Below are 5,945 nucleotides of genomic sequence, written 5' to 3'. Positions count from 1 at the left end.
CACACACACACACACACACACACACACACACACACACACACACACACACGACGAGCTTATTTCATCTTCCGTCTATTAAATTTACTCACAAGATTTTGTTCATCTCGGGGCTACAGTAGAAGACACTTGCCCAAGGTGCTTCGTGTGTGACTGAACCCGGAATCACGTGGTTGGGAAGCAAGTTTCTAATCACGCAACCACTGCCCCTGTCTATAAATATGTTTTCTGATGCAGTACGTATTGAAACAAAAGCGGTGTTTGCTCATTAGTAATTTATTAAGACGTCGACGTAAGCTTAATGTTTTGTCGTAGCATAATAGAGCGTATATAACTCGGATAACTTCATTACTTGTAATTTCACATTAAAAGTAAATTATTATAACAAACGTTCATATGAATTTATTAATATGACAGGAAGAAATTTTAAAGTTTACAATATGAAACAGAAAATAGCATTAATTTTTTTTGTTCGTGATGAAAAAGTAAGAATTTATGTTAGCGAAAATTAGAGAATTCGTTATTTAGTTAGAATTTGTGGTCAGACAAAAGAAATCAGCATTATTAAATATAAATATTACTAGATTGCGTTTAGTCAAATATATTGGTTTTTAGTCTCAGCTTAACCACAACCGGTCAGGTTTATAATGAAAATGATTCCAACCATTTTAGGATTACGTAGGACTACACCGTTTATCTTTTTCTAATATAAAACGGTAGGATGGGATAAGTATGAGGAATAACTGGCTGCTATTTCTAGCAGGTAGAATAAACTTGTTGGCTCAATTTACTCTCTTATGCTCTCCTTTCAAATATAAGAAGTCCTTATTCCTGATAACTTTGTTAGCGGTTCTTATTGACATTCGTTTCAAATGTTGCTACAAGGCCAGTAGTTTTAGGAGAAGGCGGGGGATAAGTCGATTACATCGACCTCAGTACTTAACTGGTACTTACTTATCGACTCCGAAAGGATAAAAGTTGACCTCGGCGGAGTCTGAACACTGAACGTAAAGACGTAAAATTTTGCCCGGTGTGCTTAACGATTCTACCAGCTCGTTACCATGGTTTGTCTTATTGACTAACAAATGTAAAATGTTAAAGTTTCACGTGGATATTGTTTGAGATTAGATGGAATAAATACAAAGAAAGATCTCGTTAGGGAAATCTGGATTTATCTTAATATGAGAAGTAATTATTGATGTTTGGAAGTGAGTAGGAAGATGCGTCATTAAGGAATCTGGAATCAAAGGTTTACGTATTTGCCACATGTGAGAATAGTTATCAGTAAATCTAGCAAGCGCCATATTTGTATTCGCTACAGCTGATAGGCTGGCTATTCAAGACCGCTTTTAACCATGTTGGTTTTTTTTCTCCTTTTTTCATATATGACTAAGTTAAAATAAAAGAAAAAAATCAGCTTCTGGTGCTGTAATTGGATGAAAAATATTTCTTTATGTATGGAGAATAGAGTTACTCCCACATAAATTTTGGGATTTGAGAGAGAGATAGATAGATAGATAGATAGATAGATAGATAGAGAGAGAGAGAGAGAGAGAAAGAGAGAGAGAGGGAGAGAGAGAGAGAGAGAGATAAAGAAAGAAGGGTGGAAACAGAATAAGAAAGAGTAAGAGGAAGAGAGAAAAGTAAAAGAAAGAATTTAAAAGGGAATAAAAAGAATGAGACAGGAAATGAGAATAAAATGGAAAGATAAAGCAGGAAAGAAAGAAAAAGAAAGAAGGAAGGAGAGAGATAGAGAGAATCCATTGCTTTCAAAGTTTTGCTATCTTCTGTAACAATTTCAGGTGGGGTTAATTTAAAGAGTTGGAGTTGTCGATGAAAATTTCTATAATGATGAAAATTTCTATAAAATCTTTAGCAGTCACTAAGAAATCATCGATCACAAAGAGTATTTGTATTGTGGAACAGTTTTGGTTACTTCCATATAGCTTATAGTGAGGAATTAGTGTTCAAAGAAGTCTGTAATAGACTCTTAGGTTTAAGTATAGGGTAAACTCAAACGTAAATGAAGTAGGATTAAAGAAATAAGCTTAAAAAAAATACGATTAAAGAAATAAGATTACAGTCTTGATTTGTTTTGTTAACTGATTCACGTGGTTTATAGAAATCGTTCTGGAAAATTCTTTTGTTTCATTACCAATCCCGTTCTTGTTAAATGGTAATTAGGAACTTATGTAAGCAAAACATTTGATTATATAACCATCGGAAATGCAGAGAGAATATATATGTTCTTCGAGCAAACTCTTAAAGGTAGTCTTGAATACACACAAACACAAGCACAAATACACACACACACACACAAGATCGGACGCGCGCCATACACACAGGTGTATGTGTGTATGTGCGCGCGTGCGTTCTTGGCTTCAAATTTGTTCCCCGCCGCTTGGCAACTGGTGTTGGTTTGTTTACGCTCCCTTAACTTACCGGTTTGACAAAACTAGCCGATAGAATAAGTGCCATAGTTACCTCCGCCAAGGAAGGAGGTTATGTTTTTATCGGCACTGGTTTGTCCGTCTGTCCGACACTCAAAAAGTTGTGAACAGTATTTGATGAAACTTGCAGAAAAAGTTGGTAATGACACAAGGAACAGATGATGAAATCTTGGTAGTGATCCAGGAATTTTTATGGATTCTTGAAGGATTTTTCATTTGATATATCTACTTTACATGAAGTATTACAATGTTACGTTCCTTGATTATCTCCCTTGAAAACACCTTCATCGTTTGCACGTAACCTATTGTGGCGTTGCTGTTTCCAAAGTTTATTTTCGTTTCTCTATTAGTAATTTTACTCGCGTATCTATCTGAAAATGAACTGCTTGGAGGATGTCTGCGGAGGATGACATGAAAAGCTTTGACTATTGGGATCACTTCAAAAGGCTCAGGCTTTTCTCCCTCCACCGCCGCTGTGAGCTCTATATCATCTGTATGATGTGGAAATACCCCTTCAACATTGCCCATCTTTAAAATTCGTCCGAGGCTTGGCCTCCGTGTCATCCGTTCACTACAGAAATGTTCGTGTCGTATCACAACACTATGACAGATCTATTTCACTTCAATTGGCCCTGCTCTCTTCAACATCGTGCCAGACACACATAAATAGGAAAGTGACTTCACGGCATTCAAACGATCCTTAGATGATTACCCCCAGCAAATACCAGATAAACCACCCACACCCAGATATGTCTCTGAAAACAATAACCCTCTGCTTGAATGGGCTACGGTTCTCCAGAGCTGACATGTATCTCTTCCAGGTGGTGCTGTTAAATTAGAAATGGCCTGAGTCAACTTCGGCCGAAACTTATCTAAATAATCTAATCTATGCTGTAACATTTTATTCAAAGCATGACAACATGGGTAGAGGCTGATATCTTAACATTTCTGATGGTCTTAAGTATAAATAAAGATTTATATAGAGCTACATTCAGAGTATGTCTATAAGCTATTGTGTTTAGACCTGATTTCTATCCTCAAACTGTTCCGTTTTGTAGATGCAATTTTGTTTTATAAAACACTCCGAAATTAGAAAAATAAAAAAATCTGCAACAATCTCTGTCCCTTGAGTATCGGATAATGGATTTCCGACTGTGTAAAGAAATTGATTGTGGTGATCGTAGTTTTGACGGTGATTGTGGTGAAAGCAGAGACAGTGTTGATGATGACGATGGTCGAGATAAGTATGGGAGGAGGGTAAAATAATACATGTGGTTATAATGGCGACAGGAGCTGTGTGATGTGTGATGCTGAGGTGATAGTGGTGTTGATGATAGTATTGGTTGTGTGATGGTGGTATTGTAGTGGTTATACTGGTTGTGGTGGTGAAAGTGACTGTCAAGGTAACCGTCTTGATAATAACGTCGTGTATATGGATGGAAATGAGCTGCTTGGCAGAGGTGTGCGCTCTGAGAGTGCTTTTCCAGTTTAAAATGTGAATACTCGGGTCAGTTTGATCGACTAAGCCCTTCAAGACAGTAACCCAGTAAGATCGCAGTCCAATGACTGAATCAAGTGAAAGAATAGAAGTATATATGCATGAATAAAGGCACATAGGAAATATCTTTACTTCTTGGATGACTGACTAGGCTTTACGTTGTTACAAGTCTTGTCCTTATGAACAAAGTGATTAGATTTATTTGCAATGGAGTTAACCATGGTATTAAATATTTTATTTTTTTCTATTAGATTCCCATAACGACATCTAATGAAATCATTTCGGTTGATGCAGTGATAATTTTTTCGTTAAGTCAGTCGGAGAAATTTTATTACTATTACATGAAGTTAGAAGAATTTTATTTACAGTTCACCTGTTTATACCATCATTCAATTTTATTTTTCAGGAAGAATATTTGCGGTCCTGACAGCATACCGATATCGTGCAAATTTTCTTGCACTCTTGCTTATGTTTGCCAAATAGTACTCTCTTATTATCTCATGTTAAGTGTGATGACAGGAAATATATGGATTTTCATAGCTGTTATAAGTGGCTCAGCCATCGGTTTCTTCATTGTTCGACCTTGGTTCAAATGTTTTTTTTTGAAGCGAAGAATGATCACATTGAAAAAGCATTCAGCTACAGAAGAAAATACGAAAAATTTCGTTGATACAAAACAAATAGAAACACCATTTTAAGACGAAATATATATTGCATTTTTGTCTGTGCATAATACATTTAAGACATTGACTGATAAAGCTGAAAAACCTTTGGTTGTTAAATATTTTTCATACAAAACCTGGAGTATTTGTCACTAAAATTTTCACAAAAAATTTATTGTTGTTCAGATTACTTCTTTTCAGTATTAGAATATATGTTCAATATTTTAAGTTAAATTTTTAATAAAATATATGGATTAAGAAAACGAAAAGCTATTTGTGGTTGTTATTTGAGAAAAAGAAGCAGTATACAAAGAATATTGTGTAGGGATAAAATATTTACGTTTTGACTAATACACTGTGCAATGAATTTGCGAGACGAAAATTTTGTGGAAACCCGTCGTATGTATATACATGGTCTGATCTATAAGTATCCAAACAGTTGCCATAATAACGAAGCTAAAGCACGCAGAGTGAAGCCACTTGGTACAGATTGACCTTGAACTCTGCTGTGCATGCGCACTAAGTTTAACCTTCTAGCTCACAACCGCTGTTTACAGCAGTACTTAGAAGGAACGTGTGTGGCGTGTGATCGTCGCATTATTTATGACAGAGAAAGTTGAGCAAAATATCTGCATCAAATTTTGCCAAAACCTTGGTGATACCTGCTCAGAGGCCTACGCAAAGTTTTCATAAAGCTTTCATCGTTCTCGACTCAACGAAGGAGATCTTGTGCAACTGAAACCCGAGTGTCTTTTTGGTCAGCAGAAAGCAGTTTTGCCACAAACTTGGCAGACACGCACCTCATACCCAAATCTTCAGTAATAATGGACTGAACTAAACCGTAGTTAATCTGCACATCCTCTGATAACTCATGGATGACGTATCGACAATTTCCTCACACAGCTGCACGCACATCTGCAATGTTTTTCTCAGTTCTGTTGGTTACGGGTCTCCCAGAACGTTCGTCAATATCGACATTTTTTCGATTGTCTTGGAAACATATGAACCACTTGTACACTTGTGTGCGGCTCATACACACCTCTCCATACACTTTCTGCAACTTTGCGTTGGGATCTGAGGAGGCATCATCATAACAACTTTCTCTGCTATAATCAATGCGACGATCACACGCTACGCACGTTCCTTCGAAGCACTGCTATAAAATAAACAGCGAAAGTGAGCTAGAACGTTAAAACTTAGTGCACTTGCACAGCAGAGTTCAAAGTCAATCTGTGCCAAGCGCTTCACTCTGTGTGCTATAGCACTGTTACTATGGCAACAGTCCGGATACTTATTGATCATACATTATGTGTGTGTATACACACACACACACACACA

At 36.7% G+C, this 5,945-nt stretch overlaps 1 protein-coding gene across 1 annotated transcript in view; it reads left to right on the top strand.

Moving 5' to 3' along the window:
• Positions 1 to 4,854, top strand: part of LOC106870040 (probable low affinity copper uptake protein 2) — a 19,863-nt gene extending 15,009 nt beyond the window's left edge. The window contains exon 3 of the mRNA XM_014916011.2: positions 4,352 to 4,854. Within this exon, the coding sequence (XP_014771497.2) occupies positions 4,352 to 4,643 (292 nt within the window). The 3' untranslated portion in view covers positions 4,644 to 4,854. The remainder of the gene's footprint in view (positions 1 to 4,351) is intronic.
• The last annotated feature ends 1,091 nt before the right edge of the window (positions 4,855 to 5,945 follow it).

This window comes from Octopus bimaculoides, chromosome 9 (assembly GCF_001194135.2).
Source record: "Octopus bimaculoides isolate UCB-OBI-ISO-001 chromosome 9, ASM119413v2, whole genome shotgun sequence".
Classification (NCBI taxonomy): Eukaryota; Metazoa; Mollusca; class Cephalopoda; order Octopoda; family Octopodidae; genus Octopus; species Octopus bimaculoides.
Note: the sequence above shows the minus strand (reverse complement) of the source record. Positions and strands in the feature narration are given on the sequence as shown.